Here is a 20,255-nt window from a genome sequence, read left to right on the forward strand (position 1 = left end):
CCCCCCCCCCCCCCCCAAAAAAAAAAAAAATAGAGTTAAAAAGTAAAGTCACTTTACCCAAGTTTTTCAGCGACAGTAGAGATTACGGTAGCTGGCAATTGAACTGGATCACCAACCTAACGTAAAAATGAAAAGAAAAAAAAAATATTAAAAGGATGAGATGCCTCAGAATTCAATTCTACATATAGGCAATAAGTAATGCAGCAGCACATTGATTTAGCTTAAGTGTAGTAGATTGATATCAATCTCGACATCACAAAAGATATGTCTTCCAATATGGAATTACTTGTATACAGAGCTATATGTTTTCCTAGTGTTACTCCTCTCCCTTTATCTTATTGTTATTGTTATAGACTTATATGGAGTAACTTCTTTTCAAAGAATGGACTTCCAAACTTCTAAGGAGACATAAAATCAACAGCCAATAGAGTTATCCTCTACCAGAAAAAGAAATTTTCCCAAAAATACAGACCTTCAGTATAAATATTGTTCATTCTCATATTAATTTTCATGAACTAAAGCTTGTCAAAGAAAGTCAGTTGTTGGCTATAACTAACCACAATAGAAAAATTCTCTAAAAGGAATAATGGAGTATTGGAGTATTGTCTTCAAAGTTGAATCCAAAACGACAATGTGATACAAAATTGAAAAATAAAGAAACAAGTATTGCAAATTGCAATAATGCAAAAATATCACATTTCTAAAAATAGCAGTATAGCACTCCATATGATAAAAAAAAAATTAAAAATAATTACAGAAGAGAAAAAGGTATGCATTTGCATTTATCTACATACAAGAAAAACTTGTTTGCATCCATTGGCCAATGGAACAAGTGTTGATGGTTCCACCTGTTGCAACACATACCAAAGGATATTAATTAATTACTAGAAACTATAAGCAAGAGCTAACAATATCATAAAGCCATAAGGGTTGCAGTACTTACAGCCTGAGCAGCTTCATCTATTATGACAACATCAAAACCGTGATTCAATTTACTAAACAGAGGCGAACCGCTGAAGCTAAGAGTAGAAAAGACCTGTAAATAGAACTTGAGTCACTAGCTGATATTGGTTTCAGATTTAATAGTGGGCCAAAGATACATACAATAACAGCTTCCTCCAAAACAGAAGCACGAATACTGTCTTTATCCTTTCCTGTCCCCCCTTGCTTCTGTTTATCACTAGTAGTTTGCATGTCCATGCCAGCCATTTTTTGTTCCACCTACAGAAAACTGTCAGATGAAACAATGGAATACTAATCATAGAGACTACACAATAGAGAAGGATGAGTGACAGGTACATACTATGTAATCCATGGAAACTGCCTGGACGGAATGATGAGGCTTTAGACCAATCCGAACAATTTTAGGATTGTATACATGGTCATTTTCATCACGGATACCTGAAAGCAACAACCACTAATAGAGCATATAAGCATATAAATAAGAGGATTTCTACAGTTGCAAGGTTGAACTGTTGAAGTACATTCATGACCAAAGCAAGTTCCTGATGCAGGACCATAGAGCTGGTGCAAGTGCACTTTTAACTTCACATCATTTGCCAAAGACCTTGTGGTCTAGTGGCACCCGGTTTACACTCCCACATGGAGGGGAGTGGGTTCGAGCCTCGGTGGAGGCAATTGTTGACTCTTTGTGCTTCAGTAGGTTGAGAAAGTAGTTATGAACAGATACTACATTATAATAGAGTCAGTAGTACTCAAAAAAAAAAAAAAAAAGAACTTCACATCATTTAAATTCTCAACAAAGTTCAAGACTTGACCACAACTCCTCTAAATTGGAAAAGTTTGAGGTAATTTGGAAGGAAGAGAAGAAAAAGATAGAAGAAATAGAGGGTAATGATGGAAATCATTTTTTTTTCAGAATAGAACATCCAATAAGACAGATGCGCACAAAAATAAAAATATTTTAACCACTTTATGGTGGTCGAAGGATTATCTCAATGGTGAGTGCTCGCTTTAATTAGGCATATGCCTTGAATTTAATCCATTTGCTGGATTATTGAAGTTACACCAATACTGTAAACAGAAAATCAAAATTATCATCTTAGGAAGGGCATAGAAAACAATCTGCTTACCTGTATTTAGCACACGTAGCACAATCTCATCAAGGGCAGAATTTGATGGAGCACATATTAGAACCCGAACACGATACTTGCGACTGGAATTGACTACTTCTGGTCTCTAAACAAAAGGCTGAAGTCAGGGAAAACTGATAGCCTATATTTGTAACATAAACAGATTGAACCAAAGCCATACCAACTCATTGCCGGTTGTGGGAAAAAAGCCATCATCTCCATCTTTAGGCATCTCCTGTTCTCGAGGGTTAAGTCCAGCTAACCATGGAGATGCTCTAAGCCAGTGTGTGTATCTGAAATTGTTTAATTATTTCACATTATAATTCAATAACAATAAATAAAATTATGCATTTTAGTGAATCTCAATAACCCAATCTGCAAGATATCGTTGAGATACACTGCAAACCAAGGCACAGAGCTAAACAATTTATCAAGGCAAGGATATGCCATTTTATAGATATTTTAAACATCTCTATAGCTCTATTTTCAATCCTCCCCAATCGACCCAAAAGAAGGGTGAAAATAGTAATGAAGGGATGGGAAGCTTTGATTCTTTTTAACACTTAAGGATATTTGTTTGCATACAGTTCTGAAGGATTCCCTGTACCACATACAGGTTGGTAGATGGAAGCAATGTACACTAATAGAATTACAAAGGTCAAGATGTTTTCTGGAAATTATCAACATTGTTAAGGTTTTCTACAACTCAAGCAATTAGACATCATCTCTAAGCTTTTAACCAGCAAATTTACATGTAACTATACAAAACTTTTAAATCGGAAAAAGTACATTACTTTTTTACAAGAAAACAATAACACTTCTTTATATATATAAGATTATGGTTATTCTAAGATATGCATGATTATTAAAAAATTGCTACAGATATTCAACCAGATGAAAAATACTGGTTAAGTTCATAGATGTGCAGAATCATATATATCTATAGACATACTTGTCCTGGATGGAAAATTCTGGTCCACATTACTTTTTTACAAGAAAACAAATATTCAACCAGATGAAAAATACTGGTTAAGTTCATAGATGTGCAGAATCATATATATCTATAGACATACTTGTCCTGGATGGAAAATTCTGGTCCACATTACTTTTTTACAAGAAAACAAATATTCAACCAGATGAAAAATACTGGTTAAGTTCATAGATGTGCAGAATCATATATATCTATAGACATACTTGTCCTGGATGGAAAATTCTGGTCCACATTACTTTTTTACAAGAAAACAAATATTCAACCAGATGAAAAATACTGGTTAAGTTCATAGATGTGCAGAATCATATATATCTATAGACATACTTGTCCTGGATGGAAAATTCTGGTCCACATTACTTTTTTACAAGAAAACAAATATTCAACCAGATGAAAAATACTGGTTAAGTTCATAGATGTGCAGAATCATATATATCTATAGACATACTTGTCCTGGATGGAAAATTCTGGTCCACATTACTTTTTTACAAGAAAACAAATATTCAACCAGATGAAAAATACTGGTTAAGTTCATAGATGTGCAGAATCATATATATCTATAGACATACTTGTCCTGGATGGAAAATTCTGGTCCACATTACTTTTTTACAAGAAAACAAATATTCAACCAGATGAAAAATACTGGTTAAGTTCATAGATGTGCAGAATCATATATATCTATAGACATACTTGTCCTGGATGGAAAATTCTGGTCCACATTACTTTTTTACAAGAAAACAAATATTCAACCAGATGAAAAATACTGGTTAAGTTCATAGATGTGCAGAATCATATATATCTATAGACATACTTGTCCTGGATGGAAAATTCTGGTCCACATTACTTTTTTACAAGAAAACAAATATTCAACCAGATGAAAAATACTGGTTAAGTTCATAGATGTGCAGAATCATATATATCTATAGACATACTTGTCCTGGATGGAAAATTCTGGTCCACATTACTTTTTTACAAGAAAACAAATATTCAACCAGATGAAAAATACTGGTTAAGTTCATAGATGTATATTCAACCAGATGAAAAATACTGGTTAAGTTCATAGATGTGCAGTCAACCAGATGAAAAATACTGGTTAAGTTCATAGATGTGCAGAATCATATATATCTATAGACATACTTGTCCTGGATGGAAAATTCTGGTCCACATTTTAAAGTATTCAATTTTCCCCTGCACCAATAAAAAATTAGGTTAAAAGTATTATAATATGTACCACTAGGAAAAAAACCATATGAAGGAGTTTATTTTGTAATGCTAACAAATTCTATGTTAAAATAAGCAGGAAAAGTTGCTTCTCCGTAAACACAATTTTAATTATAGAAAACAACAATAACAAGATTCTCACCTGTTTGAGTGTATTTTAGCTGGTGTAGCATGCAAAATGGCACTAAGAAGCCCAAGGATAGTTTGTGTTTTTCCTGTTCCTGGGGGCCCCTAAAGTAAGGCTTTCTTGTTAAAGTTCACATCTCAACTGACAGTATTTGGGAAAAATACTGGACAAGCTAACTTTAAAAAATAATAAAAATACTAAAAAAAAAAATAAAAAAAAAAACAGAGAAGATTTTTTTTTTTAATGGAGAATCCTAAAAAGGCCTTGTTGCTTTAGAGGACAAGTGTAAACTTTAGGTAAGAAACAGAGAGAAAATAATGAACCAAACCTGTATTAACACAAAGGTTCTGCGTGAAAGGCCTACCTGCAAAAAAGGCAAACAGTCAAGTGAAATTATCACTGAATTAAACCTGAAGTACAAATTTCAAAATGCACAGTTAGCATATTTTTATCATAGTTTTCAAAGTAAGAAAAGGTCAAAGCTGCATACAGAAAGGAAAGATGAAAGAAGAATTACTGCTTGCTCAGAAACTCACATTTATAGCCTCAAGCTGAGATTTATTGTGATTGGCTTCAATATACTCATTCAGAGGTTTTGAAATTTTCCATGCTCGGTCATCATTGTCCGAATTGCTTTCAGCTGCAGATAATATTAAATCCTTAAATGGAAGAGAGCTAATAGACCACAGAGCAACATATTCACGGGCAATAGTTGACAAACTGCATATCTGCAAATTGAAGCAGACAATAAGATACTTGAACCATGAATAAATTTATATGTTATAATATTAATTACTCTGTATTTTTTAATGTACCTAGTTAGTGTATGGAATTAATCTAATAAAATTTGAAGGAACACATGTAGGTACATCTCTGCAGGTGACTTGTTCACTCATAATTAATTAATTATCAGTTCATTCCTCATTCAAGAAAACCACAAAAACAATTGAACCCAATCCCTTATATCCCAAGAGACTTGGATTGAAAGCACAGCAGTAAAGTACTGCTGTCTCTGGCTTCCTGCCCTCATATTTCACTTATAACCCTGATTATGGAAGCTATGGATTCTTTTTCATGTTCATGTACTGGCACCAATTTCCTTATGATCATGTATAATATGATAACAATAACTCTGAAAAGTTTTGGCTAATTTTTAGTATTTAATTACTAAATGAATGGCAGTAAAGACTGAGGAATAAAATGTCCTGATCAAGGTTAATTAGGTGGGCAGGCGGAAAATTCATCATATGCAGTTTAATTATCATCACAAAGAATCTTGACAAATTCATTTTACCATGTCCTCGGTTACTTTTCCCTCGTATCAATTTAATACACCTACTGTTCCCTAATAGCCTAGTACCAATAAAATGTATCCTATTTGACCATTGACCTATGATCAAGAATACAGACATGCATGTTTTCACTTCCAATAGCAGTGAAATGATTAACTGAAGACAACCCAGTTTCACATTGACATGGATAGATAGAGAATTAGAGTGTAGGCAAGCCAATCAAATACTAATAAAGCAAAAGTTTAACAGAGATTTAGAACAAATACCTTGAGAACATACAAATATTTCTGAATTTCACTAATAAGAGGGCGCATATTCAAAAGCCTTGGGCAAGCATCAATCTTGTCTGTATTGTATTGTTTGTACTCCCCGTTTAAGTGCATCCTAACTTTTACTTTATCTTGTTGACGATGCTCAACAAAAGCAAATGCATATGCAGTTGGGAGTGGTTTGCCCTCTTCAAACTGCAAAATGTGATAGTAGGGACAGTCACTACAAATTAGATATTGTAACCTCCAACAGTAGAAAATTGTCAAAACCCAAAAAGAAAGGGCAAAAAAATCTTGGAATAAAAAATATTGCTTGAATCCCTAAACTTCCCAATAAGAGTGGCTTGGTTTTTTCAAAATGAAAAATATACTTTACAGGAGAAGAGGCTTTCTAGGGAACCAAGATAATGAGTAAAATACAGATGAACGGCTACCTTTTTGTTTGAAAGTAACAATAGATCATTCTGTGATATTGATTCCACATCTGCACATATAACCGTTGGCAGGTGGAAACCATTGAGTTCATTGCATTCTGCTACAATAGCCTGAGTCCACTCTGTTCCTGTAATGCCCAAAAGAATACATATAACAAACATATAGATGTAGATTTTCCTGTGTCAATTAGATGCACATCATCAACATAAACTAGAAGAGTAGAGGAATGCAATTTCAATTTCAGGGATTGGGGCTCCTCCAAACTGCAAGGAGGCAACAGAGGCATGCATGTGATTGTCATAAGACCTTTAGATTCAAATTCTAGCTCTTTTTTTCTGATGTGTAGTGTAATTAAAAGGAAAGAACAACAGAAAGAAAGAAGAAACTCTTTCTTATCGAATAGTGTGCCTGTAAACCATGACTAGAAGCCAGGTTTAATATAATCAGAATTAACAGCAAGAAGTCCTCTTTCAAGTAAGGTGGGAGGAGCAACCTTCTGGTATAAATGCATTGACTAAAATCATACTTCTCTCTAATGCCAATCAATGAATAGCTCCACATTTGGACATTCATATTTAGACATATACGAAAAAGAACTTCAATTGCACCAATTACAGCTCTTAGCAACATTAGGCAAAGTCAAAACTAGCAATTTAAACAACAATTTGGTATATTTCCTCTCTACCTCACAACAGCTATAATCACCAACCTCAAAATCAGTTCCACTGGCAAGGAAACAGAGAAAGCAAACCTAAAAACATTACCTCCCTCATCATCCTTCTTCCCTTGAATAATCTGAGCTTTAACTTCCTCAAACATAAGAGGCTCGAAAGTTGCAATATAGTCATCAACATCACTGTACGTGTCCTTCACTTCTCTCACGCCTGATGCTCCACCCTTCTTCCCCTTCTTATTGTAATTCTGCTCCAGAACTCTTTTTTAAACACGAGGAACAAGCAAAAACCTACATATTCAGTTAGAAATTGATTTTTTTTTTAAATTGGTTGTATACTTACATCAGAATCTTTGAGAATGCGGAGGTAGTCCCAGCTAAGCACTATCTTGTAGAAGCGCACAATGCAAGCTTGATGTTCTTCGTCGAGCTTGCTCTTGTCCACCGCCATGGCTGACTGTGCAGAGAGTTATGAGCGTATAACTGCTCTTGAGTAGGCTCAGGGTTAGGGGGAGAGTTGAGGCAGACAAATACGGAGGAGAGGGTTTTAGCGTCATTTATTCCTACTCTTAGGCACAAAATAAAATTAGAAAAATATTTCTTGGACTTCCAAAATTTTACCGCAAATTTTTATTTTATTTGTGTTTAAATTTAATTAAAGGAAAAAAAATAAATGGATAAACATTCAATTCCTACTAAATTAAGTAATCAAGTTATGGCATGCCATAAAAAATAAAAAAGTTGGAGTAGAATTTAAAAATTCATGTAGAATTACTCATAAAATTATTATCTCTTTTTTAATTTGAAAAATGGCGAAATAGAGCTTGAAATTTATACACGGGTAAAATATGAAAAATGAATTTCGATAGTTATTTTTCGAGTTTTCAAACGAACCTTAAATAATCAACTTGTTATTTTTGTGCATATAAATTCAATAGTCGGTAATTAGAGTTCTAATTATTGAAACTAACTAAAGAAGCTTGCCTTCTTCTTCTACTACTATTGATCATCTACTTCAGTGACAAAGGCGACCGATATACCATTTTTGCTGGTCAAAACATTAATTATTTATTATTATTTGTGGACAACTGGCTATTAAACTCAAATGTACACAAATGACAAGCTGATGGTACATTTTAAATCATTGTCATTATTGACTTTTATAATATATATATATTTTTTATAATCATAAGATTAATATAAGAGCATCCTTATTAATTAAATTTTTTCGCGGTTATTGAGGAGTTTTTGTAAATGTGATTAAGAAAAAGAAAATGGGAGGGAAAGAAAAAAAATTTTGATTTAAAATAATAATAATAATAAGTACATTGTCAAGCGCGCCTAACGCGCCCAACTACACACGCCCGCGGGGCACATAAAGTGATAGTCACGCGTGGCTGTCACATGTATTATTAAAAGCAGTGGATCCCAGTTGGTCAATATTATTTATTCATTTGCATGTAAGACTTCTTTCCCTCTCCCTCACATTTCTCCTCTAAGTTCCTCAAGCTGACATAAACCAAAGCAATAACCATTGGTGTGGATAGCCTAAGATAAGAAACAAGTTTAGGGGATACTCGAGATACATTTCTCAACTAGGTCACCAATCACATAGTATCATTGTAAATGGAGAGCACCCCGCCTTTTATTTACTCAAATGCACCATCAGTTGACTCCAACAAGCCATATGTTATGCCATTTGTCAATGTGACACAAATCACACAATGTAATATTCAAAGGGCGCTATATTTATTTTTGCAAGCAATTAACAAATTTCTAATAATTCCCTAGGCCCTAATGACTAGGGAGCGGTCCGTTCAGTTAATATGTCGTGTATTTTTATTTATAACAATACAAGTATAAATTTTTATATTATATAATGTTATTGTGTTAAATATCATGATGACAAATGACACTTGTCGTTTTTTATATGCCTTTGAAATCTAAAATAAATATTACATTTCACAATAATTAATTCTATTGTTGATACATTAACTATGGTAATACTTTTATGTTTAGTTTTCGACTACGAGTTTCACTCTACTTGATCCATTATTATTTTTATGCATAACTAAATAGATGACCAATTGGTAAACAATTATGTTTTATTTTTTAATTGAAAGAAACAATGTTTATTTTTTTGGTGCTTCGTAGGGGCCACATGCCATGTTAAGTGACTCGTAATGTTATTGTGCCTCCCCGTCAGCTGAAGCAAGTTTCTAAGGCTATCAAGAGGTTCCTCTAGAATCACTGTGTCCCAGTTCACAATTTGCCCTAAGTTGGCCAATATGTATGCACATTTGTTCCTATCTCTTAGCATGTGCCCAATTTCGACACCAGTCCCCAAAGTATTTATCATTCTTCTATAATCTTCAAGCATGATGCCCACATTATCGTACAAATTTGAGTCTCCAAGCAAGGCCTTAATCACTGTCTCGGATACCTCTCTTCATGGCAATCTTAAGACCTTCCCTTAAACTCTAAACATCTGTTAAGAAGCTCGTAGTGGCTCCAACATTCATTGTGAACGCCAACATCTAGTCGCCCTCGATGATTCCAAAAAATCCCTTATGCACACTAGCCAAGCTCGATCCCGAAATAGCCCTCTAAGAATTACCAGTTCAAAAGGCTAAGTTAAACCCATTGGTTGAGAAATATACTAATCGAATTTTCTAAATTTGCGATAGCTAAACTAGTTAAAATATTTTATGATTACTTTTTTCAAGCACTTTATAAAAACTAATTAATAAATAATCAACATCCATCTTTATAAATTTCATTCATAACATTTCTCCATATTTCCATCCGTTTCCGTGCTACATAAATTAAAATTAATATAAAATATAAATAAAACATATTTAAATTATTACTTTATCCAAATACCAAATATTAAAAACATAATAAAAAAACAAGCATACTAAAATAAATAAAATTTGAATAGTGCATTTGATTTAGGAGAAAAATCACTTCCAAAAATTACATTGTATTGAGTAAATTTTTTATTGTGACCTAATTGGAAATGACCTCAAGCTTTGGTTGCTCATAAGTTTCCACTGTACGAAATTTGTAAGGGAAAAATAAAACAACAAAAACTGCAGCTAGTGTTGACGCCAGGGCTGCCGCCAACCCTAGGAGTTGCAGAAGCTGCAAACCTCACTATCTCCTCCATTAAACCGCTCGCTCTCATTTGCATTCTTCGCTAAAACCTCAGAATCCATTCCACAGCTTATACTCGTACACATTCAATCGATTCGCCAAGCGTAAAACGGAAATGGCATGACCGAAAACGGAGGATATATTCAAAAGTTCGATTCAGAACAGTGCGATTTGGAAATAATGCGATTGTGGGTGCATCGGACGTCGAAGATTGCCCCCATTTATCGTTATCTCCATGTCCCCGCCCAGAGAGAGCCTCACCACCCTTCTCATCTCCTTCGCGCGGGAGCTGAGGCGGTTTGGTTCACCAAAGTCATTTGCATACTCTGCGCTCGCCGTTCATCGGGTCTCGATGTCTTCGGTTGCGATTATTTCCGGGAGAATCTGAATCCGTTGATTGCTTTCGATGTTATCGAGCACCTTAATGGTAATTTGAATAACCCCCGATTGGCATTTAGCTTCTTTCAATTCGCGAGGCTTAATTTGAATCTCGTTCATTCAGTTTCAACGTTTCAATTGCTTCTGAAGTCTCACTGTGAAATAGGTCTTCACGATTCGGTTAGATTATTGTTTAATTATATGAGAGCGGATGGGTATTTGCCGGATAGGTCACTTATAGAATTTGTAGTATTGACGCTCGCAAATGCAGGCGAGTTTGAATTTGCGAAAGAAATTTTGATTTCTGAATCTCAAGTGAACAATGAGAAATGTGGAAATTTTAGTCCTTTATTACACAATAAGTTTTTGAGTTTGTTACTGAAGAAAAACAGGGTGGATGAAGCTGTTTGTTTCTTTAGAGATTATATTTTGAAGTCTCAGAGTTTTTGTTGGGATACTTGCACCTTTAACATTGTGATTCGAGGGCTGTGCCAGGTTGGAAGAGTTGATAGGGCATTTCCATTTTTTAATGGCATGAAGAATTATGGTTGTCTTCCCGATCTTGTTACATATAACACACTTATAAATGGGTTGTGTGGTATTGGTGACGTAGATAGAGCACTGGGTTTATTGAGAGAAGTTCAGTTGCTAGACAGATTTTCCCCGGATGTTGTGACATATACTTCAGTTATTTCAGGTTATTGTAAGTTGGGTAGAATGGATGAGGCACTCAATCTTATGGAAGAAATGAGTTCCTTTAGGATCCCACCGACCTTAGTTACTTTTAATGTTCTAATAAATGGGTTTGGCAAGGTTGGAGACATGGTTTCAGCTTTAAAGATGTATGAGAGGATGAGTCGTGGTGGCTGTCTTCCGGATGTGGTTACTTTCACTTCTCTCATTGATGGTCATTGTCAATCTGGTGATTTAGATCAGGGCTTGAAGTTCTGGGATGATATGAATGAGAGAAAGTTGTACCCAAATGCATATACTTTTTCTATCATTATTATTGCATTGTGCAAGAAAAATAGACTTATTGAAGCCTGTGAAATATTGAGGCAATTAAAATGGAGAACTGATATTGTTCCCCAACCATTCATATACAACCCTGTAGTTGATGGGCTGTGTAAGGGTGGCAATTTAGAACAGGCTAATGCCATTGCCGCAGAAATGGAGGCCAAGGGATGCTGCCATGACAAGATCACATTCACAATCCTCATTCTTGGGCATTGCATGAAAGGGAGAATGCTTGAGGCAATTAACATTTTTAATAAGATGCTAGCAGTGGGCTGTGCCCCAGATAAAATCACTATAAGCAGTCTAACATCTGTCCTTCTGAAAGCTGGTATGGCAAAGGAAGCATATAGAATACAGAATGCTGCATCACAGGATTCACTTGCTGTTATGCCATCCTCAGAAGGAACTGTGCCATTCAGGACTAATATGGAAGTTCCCATAGCTGCTTAATTGCCTCATTTCTCTCTTTGCTTTTCTCGGCAGATTATGAAAGACCCTTCTTCCACATTACTGTCACAGTGGGGTCTCAGTCCATTCATGTACATACAACTGCTAGAGGTAGGTGTTGTTAAAATCATCAGTGCTATCTTCACTCTAGACTAGATTGAATTTTCAACCCGTAGCTATTTCTCACAGGTTGGCTTTATATTTGAATATTTTATGTTTGAAACTCTGGCATGCAGCAAACTGAATCAACATAAGATAGTGAAAAAGTGAAGTTAAAGTTAAAAAGCTGGTAGGATAATGGTTATGTGAAGGTGATATTGATTGTCAAAGTAATTGCTTTTTGTGAGCTTATACTGTGAGTCATTTGAATTAAAGGATAATCCTTTTCTTCTCATGTTCTATCTTGACCAACATTCCATGTCAATGATTTGAAGTGATGAAGTCAGCATTTATCTTGTGATGTAGCACTCTAGAAATTAGTCTTTAATTTGTTCTTAAAATCTTTCGCAATCTGATTTTATTTCCAGTATTTTTTGTTTCCTGCAAGCATTTTGCCATATTTGAACCAATATGGACAATGGAAGATTCTTTTAAGTTTGAATTGGCAAATTGAATTGCAATAATTATAAGTTTCACTTTAATTTTTTTAATGGCATTATAATTCAAAGAGATCAGCTTTCAATTAAGTGTTACTGTTTCTGCTATGCAGGGTTTCTAGGCTGTGGATGAGTCTAAAACAACTGCATCTGTAACAAAATGATTGTCCAACAAATTGATGCGTAAGGGAATATCTGAAATATTTTTTTTGGAAATTACTGATATTAATTGACTGAGTCTGCAGAGGTGCAGATCTATCTATGAACAGGCAATGCAATCAGTTACTCTATTAAGGTTGCTGTTCCAAAAACACATGCTGTCCAACAGTGTTTTGGTGATGGAAGCCTAGGGATAATGAAAACTGAATCAACTAACTTGCACTTCAGCAAGAATTCATAATTTCAGACGAATTTTGAATGTCCCTTTGGCAGTTTAATTCCTTTGTACAACATTTGGCTTTTCTGAGCGGATATATGATGCCTTCCACCATGATTTTCCAAAATGGAAGATAGAACCAACTTATCCACGAGTCAGTAGGCTAAAGGTATGTTATTCACATTTGAGTGCCAAAATCTCAATAGTTTTATACTGTTTTTAGGGCTGTTGTTAGGGTGAGGCTATCTTAGAGTTTAGCAGCATGCCTTTTTGGTGCAATAGTATATACTTTTTGTCTGCTCAAATTACACCAGCAGAATTAGTGCAAACTTGTAATTTCATACATTAATTTGTCTGTGTAAGGAATTGCCGCTTATCGATATGAATTATATGCATTGCAGATTATTCTCTTTCTTAGTTCACTAGGTTGTCAAGGTTTATTGAAGCGCTCAATATCTTTTAAAGTATGCCATGCCACATGTTTATTCTTTTGATGAAGGCAGTTAAGTTAGCTCATGAGTCCAGAGTCCTTGTTTTCTGAAACTTTCAGTTTGAGCAGGGATTAAGTCACAACTCAGTTTTTGGATTCTAAAAGTATTGCTTGCATTCTCTTAGTTATGAAAGTTATCTATTCATCTGACTAACCTATTCCAACTGTTCTGCTATACAAATATATTGAATAAAAATGATGGTTTTTGCTGTGATGTTTTACTCATCCCTAAAGTCTTGAGATATTTGAGTTCTTGTCTTGATGGCTGCCCCCTATTTCTTCCTTGTTCAGGTCTCTTGGTAGTGAAGAGACGAGATATCCAAGAGTTAACAACGGTTGAAAACATACTCTTACACAAGCCAGCACAATAAGGTATTTTCCTACAAAGCACATTTTGTAAACCTTATTTCTATATTGAACATGCTTTAATTGTAGCTTATCTGTGATCAAAGGAAACCTCTTTTTTCTTTTTTCTTTTTTCTTCAGATAATTGTGATATTATGATGAAATGTAAGTATAGAAAGTATTATTGTGTTGTCCTCTCTCCACCTTTTCTTCCCCTCGTCCATTCCCTTTCACACATTTAGCCATCCATGCCATATTCTCCAATGAGATGCATTGCCTCTGTTCATACAACCAGGACTTTTTTGGTCATCGAATGTTTATCGGGGATCTTACTCTTCTACAGATCTTTAATCTTCTGGGCTGCATGGAAATTCGAGTTCTGATGGGGTGAGCTCGGGAAGGAGGGACATAAAATGTTGCTGCTCGATTCTTTTGCGTTGATGTACATCCCCTAAAACAGTGCAAGTACAAAACTCGAGTCTCGCCAATGAGCTCTAGCCTATTGGCTCGAGGGAGGCGCCCTTAACCGGAATGTCGAGGGTTAACACTAGGGTGTATTTGTGTTAATTCTTTGTGGGCATTTGGTCCACTCAGTTTAGGATAGGTGATAGTTGATAGCTAATACAAAGAAATTGTAATTGTATTCTTCGTCCCCAAGTGGATAGTTGATGCAAAGTTGTAATTGTATTCCTTGGAACAAGAAATTATAAATGAAGCATTGTACTTTGTCATTTCTAAGTTCTCTTATATACCCAATAGTTGTGAGGATCTTGTAGTCTTAGTGGCATCCGGTTGCACTCTCATATGGAAGGGAGAAGGGGTGGGTTCGAGCCTTAGTGGAGATATTGCATTGTAACAAAGTCAGCGGTACTCCAAAACAAAAATAAAAAAATATACCCAATAGTTAGTAGCATAGGTCCAAATAGTGACAACGTGAAGGGTTTTCCCGGTAATTTGGTTCACACGTCATTTTGATACGTCAATTGTTATACCGTGGATCAGGGTCAAAATTATGTGTTATAATTTGTCTTGATAAACACTCTATGCTAATTGAATGGCCCATTTTAAAAAACTAATCTAACAAGTAGAAGATTTTGTTAGCTCATGCTGATTTTTCTTGTATTTGGTTTTTTTCTGTACTATCTTGTATTCATCATTTGATTCCTCAAAAAAAAAAAAAAGTAGAAGATTTTGTCAAAAAAAAAAAAAGAAAGTAAAAGATTTTCTTTAAGTCCCCCAATGATCTCTCGTGCAATCGATATGGATTATATCACACTTTTTATCCAATAATTAAAAAATTACGATTTTTTGTTATTGAAAATTATAAGTGTATTTCCACCGCCTATGGATTATATCACACTTTTTATACAATAATTAAAAAATTACGATTTTTTGTTATTGAAAATTATAAGTGTATTTCCACCGCCTTAAGCCTCATGTTTTTTCCTTACAGAACTTTTTCTAGTAAGAAAGCTAGACTAACCGAACCGTCCAAAGAAAGACATAGCTTTTCACCTGATTCAACTCCACGTTATCCTGACTGACACGACAAAGATGTCTACCATCATGAAAAACATATATACTTGTAAGAAAATGTGGTATTAGAAGATAACATATACCATATAAAGTACTCGGTAAATATCTTTCTATAATTATCTAGGTCATTTCAATTCAAATATTTACGATGATATGGATATAAAAATATATAATGTCGATGATATACTAAAGAAAACTCCTAGCACCAATACTTTCTTGTCTTAGCTTACCACCATAATTGGATCGACTTGCGTGCGGGTTTCGTGTAGCCAATATCAATGAGTTTTTTTTTTGTTGTTGTTTTTTATATGCTAATTATGAGAGAGAAAAAAGAAAAGGAAGAAAAAGAAAAAGGAAACTGACAAAAAAATAAAATCAAAAAAATAAAAAGCTTATAATTACGCACTCAGGACGCGCTTATTGGGCGCAAATATTGCGAAGCACGTGCTTATTGGATGTGAATCGCCACATGCACATAGTTGAGCTGTGATTTCTCCTTTTCTTTTTTCACGACCCCACAAAAATCCATATATGCAGCACAAAACAAATCTAAAAATCAACTATTTCATTAGTCTAAAAATCATAGCATGATTTTTTCTTCCTCAGAAAACAAAAAAAATTTACCAAAAAAAAAAAAAAAAAAAAAGAAAACAGAACAAATTAGAAATGTTCTTACCATGCATATGCATTAGTTATTAGTTAATAACCATATATTTTCTTATCTTTTTCTATTATAATATATATATATACATTATATATATATTGAAGTTATAAGTTAGTTATTTTCTAAAATATTATATTTATAAAATATAATTTATATTATTATTATTATAATTTATAATGATATAAATATCTAAAATCTAAATAAATTTAAAATGTTAATATAAAATTTACCACCTACTTTTTGCATAGAAAATAGTACGGAGTAGTGTATATATATATGGCAACCACCCAAGCCGTTAGCTTAAACACAAACGCCCCAGCCCCGCTTTCTCTCTCCCATGGAAGAAGCTGCGAAGTTAATTTGTTCCGGTGGTGGCTATAATGGCGATTTAGCCGCCGAAGGGGAAGAAAAGTGCGCCGCCATTGCTGCGATATCTTCTGCCGTCGCGGAAATCAACAACGGAGATAGTTCCGGTGAAGGCGAAGCCGACTATCACCACCGTGACGACGGCGGCGACTCCGATTACCTGCCTCGGAAGTTGAGAAAGTATCGCTCCATAGCCGCGATTTATCAGTCCACCAAACCCTCGGAGATCGCCATCAACACCACCGCCAAACGCCGTCGTACGTAGTAGTCTAAACCTCTTGGCTAATTTTATTAATTTCATTATTCAAAATATTCTTTCAATTTATTACATTTTTTTGAAAATCGAAAAATTATTAACTGTATGTCTGTACATATCATTGTAACATTAACCCTAGTATCTCTAAAACCTGTGTATATATACAGCCTTTTCCCCCCTTTTCCTTATATATATACACAGAGATGCATAAATACTGAATATATATGTAGTATATATTTCAAAATTTCATTGTTATATATTACGATATATATAGCATATATATGATGTATACACACGTGGTTTAACGTTTAAGAGGGGAAAAACAACGGCAAGAAGGTGGCGAAGAGAACAATGAAGAAGGCGGCGGCGGATGATGAAGAAATGGAAAACAAGGCGGCGGCGACTGGCGGCGACAGTAATTTTATAGAGGTGGAGAGTTTGGAAGAAGCTGTAGAGATGGAGGAGGCGTGCCCGACAAGAAAGCCCAAGTTTCGATCGATCTTTGAGCTCTATGAGATCACCCAGCTGCTCCCTGCAACTTCTTGTGATTCTTAATTAACTAACAACCTTTAATTTGTCTAGTTATTGTTATGTTTCTTGGGATTGAAATTGATATTTGATCGTTGATTTAGAAGCATATACTGATAATCTGATATACATACATCGTATATTAATTATGTAATGTTCCGAAAGGGTATCCCATAGAATGCTGGAGCATGAATTATTCTCATATCAAAACTTCATGAATTGAATTCTTGCCAATACTCTATTGGTCTAGTTGGTTGTACAAAGACTTTCTAGTTTGATTTAAATTTTGTGTAATTTGTAAGCTACTACATGCATAGCAGTACAGTGTGATGCTTGGAATGAAATTCATACACCTCGGACAATTGTTATAAATTTTCTTAACGCTCAAAAAATGTGATGCTTGGAATGAGCATTCAACTTGCTCTCATAGTCTCATATAATATGCGTACACACACATATATATATGCGCTATTGTTTAGGTGCGTCCGTCATCACTTTTCATGAGTTGGTGTGAATAGATTTGGACAATTGGATGCTTGAAATTAATGTCTTAGATTTTGTCCACTGTGCTAGTGAAGTGCACATTTGCACCTGTTAGTGAAATCTAGGCCATTGATCTAAAATATTTAATGGTCCAATCTGTTTGAGTATATATATATATATGTGTGTGTGTGAGGTAACGAGCTTTATTATTACATTTGAATTTGAAACTTCGAATTTAATTACAATTTCAAATGTTAAAAATAAGGAAATTTGATTTGAAAAATGCATTTCAAAAAAAAAAAAAAAATCAATTTGCATCACTAGCTAATTCTCAAAATTAGAATTAAACTTTTCTCATAATATTTCAAAGAAGTAGTCAAACAAGTGAAACATAATTCTAGATATCATTTGCATTTCAAAACAGGAATCAAATCATGGTCTTCTATAGCTTTAAGTGAAACTTTCCTAATTTAAATGATTTTATTTATGTAATTAAGTCAGAGTATCTTAATCCATAATTATATACATACCATTCCTAATTTTCCCATCCATATATGCTCTCTACCCAAACGGTTATCTCAAACACAAACGCCCCAACCTCTCTCTCTCTAACTCTCGCTCTCTGCAATGGAAGAATCTGTGCAGTTGATCGGCGGTTCTGGCGGCGGAAACGGCAATTCGGCCGCCGGAAGGGAAGGAAAGTGCGTCATGGCGGCGAAATCTTCCCCCGCAACCGCTGTAATCATCATCGGAGATAATTCCGGTGAAGGTGAAGCCGACGACGAGGGCGACGACTCCGATTATCCGCCTCGAAAGTTCAAAAAGTATCGCTCCATTGCCGACGTTTACCAGTCCACAAAACCTCTGCAGATCGTCAAGGCCACTCCCGCCAAACGCCATTGTAAGTAGAAGTCTAAACCACTAAATCGGTTAATTTTATTAGTTTAATCCAAAATAGTTTTTCAATTTATTTTTTTCTCTTTTAAATCCTAAAATTATTAACTATCATAGCAACAACAATCCTACTATCTCTAAATCCGATCCTATGTGTCTATATACATATATTTACATTGTGATACACTGATATTTTGATCAATATAAGTTACAGTAAGAAACATTTTTGTTAAATTGTCGTTAAGTTATTAATTTTCTGTTTCTAAATTTCATGTTTTCTCGTCTTTTTTTTCTTAATCTTCGCTTCCTTATTTGAATTTTGTACGTTCAAGTTATGTCTCACTCAGTTACTCGAATTTTGCTGGTTCAAATTTTCAATTAAAGATTATAATATTTCCACAATCCGCACATATACACATATATTTATTTATATAAACACAAAAATTGTATTTGGTCCATATATATTCAATTGTGGTATATGGTTAATTATTAATTTATTAATTATTATATAATTTTGTATATATATAATATATGGTCAAAAATAGATAGAAGAAAGGGCAAGGCCGCCAGAAGAACGAAAAAGATTGAGAAAAAAGAAGGGAAAGAGAAAAGAAATATAAGATTGAATAAGGATAATTTCAACGATAATAGTAATAAGAATAATAAAAATATTATTATTATCGATTTGGAGGAGAGTTCGGAGGAAGCAACAACGGAAGCTCTCCCCCGGAGAAATCCGAAGTTTAGATCCCTCGACGAAATCTATGAGGCGGCGCAAACTGTTCCGGTGAAAAGCGAGATGAAATCACGGTTGAATTAAGGTTTTTAATTTGCATGATTGAAATTATATGAATTAAATTTACAATTATGAGAATATTGAGATTTTTTGTAATACAATATATAGAACTTTTTATATATTACTACATGTGTTGTATAAAGGGAATGTACTTTGTCAAGTAATAAAATATAATTTTATCAAATACAATACATAAGTACGACTCTTATATATAATTCTTTGTCTCGTATACAAAAATCATGAATTTAAATTTTGTAAATACCATCTTGATCAAGCATATAGCATATGGTCATTTTAGTGCACTTGAGTTTACCTAATACACTCCCTTGCTCAACAGGTGCGAACATCTCTCGTCACTCGTCACCCATAAAGTTTAACTTTTAATATCAAATATTATATTCTCTTAGTTGATCCATTTGCACAAGGTCTTCTTAGTGTGATTTACCCTTCCTGGTTTGTGAGCACCCTTGTGTAGTGATTGTGATTAGCTAGTTTGATCGAGCCCATCACACAAAGTTTTCCTAGTGAGGTTTATACTTCCCGTGCTGTTTGCGTGCGGCAAACCACACAAAACATACATGAGAGAAAATTCGTACTAAAATAATCATATGCAATGGACTCAAGTGAAAGAATGTTAACAAACTATTTTAATATGAAAGTTTTGTGTCACACGCTCCACCACCCGTTTCAAAATTTCTTATTATTAACACGACTGTGGGTCCACAAGAAACAATGCTTTCTAAGGCGGTGTGATCTTAGAGCATCCTCAACAGTCAATAGCAATGACTTTTTTTTTTTTTTTTTTTTTTTTTTTTTTTTTTTTTTTTTT

At 34.4% G+C, this 20,255-nt stretch overlaps 4 protein-coding genes across 4 annotated transcripts in view; 3 read left to right on the top strand and 1 right to left on the bottom strand.

The window, feature by feature from the left end:
• LOC116015690 (probable helicase MAGATAMA 3) overlaps positions 1-7,614 on the bottom strand; it is an 11,635-nt gene extending 4,021 nt beyond the window's left edge. The window contains exons 1-15 of the mRNA XM_031256085.1: positions 7,442-7,614; positions 7,190-7,346; positions 6,425-6,552; positions 5,988-6,185; positions 4,966-5,157; positions 4,758-4,793; positions 4,445-4,533; positions 4,219-4,269; positions 2,275-2,386; positions 2,094-2,199; positions 1,304-1,401; positions 1,105-1,221; positions 944-1,036; positions 795-848; positions 58-116 (exon numbers count right to left, since the gene is read on the bottom strand). Coding sequence (XP_031111945.1) covers positions 58-116; positions 795-848; positions 944-1,036; positions 1,105-1,221; positions 1,304-1,401; positions 2,094-2,199; positions 2,275-2,386; positions 4,219-4,269; positions 4,445-4,533; positions 4,758-4,793; positions 4,966-5,157; positions 5,988-6,185; positions 6,425-6,552; positions 7,190-7,346; positions 7,442-7,549 — 1,598 coding nt within the window. The 5' untranslated portion in view covers positions 7,550-7,614. The remainder of the gene's footprint in view (positions 1-57; positions 117-794; positions 849-943; positions 1,037-1,104; positions 1,222-1,303; positions 1,402-2,093; positions 2,200-2,274; positions 2,387-4,218; positions 4,270-4,444; positions 4,534-4,757; positions 4,794-4,965; positions 5,158-5,987; positions 6,186-6,424; positions 6,553-7,189; positions 7,347-7,441) is intronic.
• A 2,569-nt stretch (positions 7,615-10,183) lies between these two features.
• On the top strand, positions 10,184-14,634 carry LOC115997076 (pentatricopeptide repeat-containing protein At2g06000). Its single transcript, XM_031236551.1, has 4 exons — positions 10,184-12,207; positions 12,806-13,237; positions 13,850-13,930; positions 14,247-14,634. Exon 1 carries the CDS (start codon positions 10,375-10,377, stop codon positions 12,097-12,099), a length of 1,725 nt encoding a protein of 574 aa, XP_031092411.1. The 5' UTR covers positions 10,184-10,374; the 3' UTR covers positions 12,100-12,207; positions 12,806-13,237; positions 13,850-13,930; positions 14,247-14,634.
• Positions 14,635-16,440: 1,806 nt separating this feature from the next.
• On the top strand, positions 16,441-17,408 carry LOC116030803. The gene is made up of 2 exons (XM_031273141.1): positions 16,441-16,726; positions 17,039-17,408. The coding sequence occupies exons 1-2, from the start codon at positions 16,441-16,443 to the stop codon at positions 17,278-17,280; spliced, it is 528 nt and encodes a 175-aa protein (XP_031129001.1). The 3' UTR covers positions 17,281-17,408.
• Positions 17,409-18,439: 1,031 nt separating this feature from the next.
• Positions 18,440-19,457, top strand: LOC116017110. Its single transcript, XM_031257643.1, has 2 exons — positions 18,440-18,637; positions 19,176-19,457. Exons 1-2 carry the CDS (start codon positions 18,445-18,447, stop codon positions 19,448-19,450), a joined length of 468 nt encoding a protein of 155 aa, XP_031113503.1. The 5' UTR covers positions 18,440-18,444; the 3' UTR covers positions 19,451-19,457.
• The last annotated feature ends 798 nt before the right edge of the window (positions 19,458-20,255 follow it).

The sequence above is a fragment of the Ipomoea triloba genome, chromosome 1, assembly GCF_003576645.1.
Source record: "Ipomoea triloba cultivar NCNSP0323 chromosome 1, ASM357664v1".
Lineage (NCBI taxonomy): Eukaryota > Viridiplantae > Streptophyta > Magnoliopsida > Solanales > Convolvulaceae > Ipomoea > Ipomoea triloba.

What these genes read in the sequence shown, in the direction of transcription:
- LOC115997076 (XM_031236551.1), top strand. Translation starts at nt 10,375, where the DNA reads ATGACCGAAAACGGAGGATATATTCAAAAGTTCGATTCAGAACAGTGC.
- LOC116017110 (XM_031257643.1), top strand. Translation starts at nt 18,445, where the DNA reads ATGGCGGCGAAATCTTCCCCCGCAACCGCTGTAATCATCATCGGAGAT. An exon ending in CACTCCCGCCAAACGCCATT is followed by an intron (nt 18,638 to 19,175) that starts GTAAGTAGAAGT and finishes GGTCAAAAATAG; the next exon opens with ATAGAAGAAAGGGCAAGGCC.
- LOC116030803 (XM_031273141.1), top strand. Translation starts at nt 16,441, where the DNA reads ATGGAAGAAGCTGCGAAGTTAATTTGTTCCGGTGGTGGCTATAATGGC. An exon ending in CACCACCGCCAAACGCCGTC is followed by an intron (nt 16,727 to 17,038) that starts GTACGTAGTAGT and finishes TTAACGTTTAAG; the next exon opens with AGGGGAAAAACAACGGCAAG.